Source organism: Leptonychotes weddellii, unplaced genomic scaffold, assembly GCF_054177405.1.
Source record: "Leptonychotes weddellii isolate Sample4059 unplaced genomic scaffold, ASM5417740v2 HiC_scaffold_368771, whole genome shotgun sequence".
NCBI lineage: Eukaryota > Metazoa > Chordata > Mammalia > Carnivora > Phocidae > Leptonychotes > Leptonychotes weddellii.
This window is the reverse complement of record NW_027971131.1, coordinates 1-207: the sequence shown is the minus strand read 5'-3', so window position 1 is coordinate 207 and position 207 is coordinate 1. Positions and strand designations below refer to the sequence as shown.

Below are 207 nucleotides of genomic sequence, written 5' to 3'. Positions count from 1 at the left end.
CCCGGATCACGTTCTCCAGGAACACCTTGAGCACCCCGCGGGTCTCCTCGTAGATGAGGCCGGAGATGCGCTTGACGCCGCCGCGCCGGGCCAGCCGCCGGATGGCGGGCTTGGTGATGCCCTGGATGTTGTCGCGCAGCACCTTGCGGTGGCGCTTGGCGCCGCCCTTGCCCAGGCCCTTCCCGCCCTTGCCGCGGCCAGACATGG

At 71.0% G+C, this 207-nt stretch overlaps 1 protein-coding gene across 1 annotated transcript; it reads right to left on the bottom strand.

Annotated features, from left to right (window-relative positions):
• Positions 1–4: 4 nt before the first annotated feature.
• On the bottom strand, positions 5–205 carry LOC145719279 (histone H4 type VIII-like; the record flags this gene model as incomplete). Its single annotated transcript, XM_081810768.1, has 1 exon — positions 5–205. A coding segment is annotated over exon 1 (201 nt), but the record flags the coding sequence as incomplete, so codon positions are not given.
• Between the last annotated feature and the right edge of the window lie 2 nt (positions 206–207).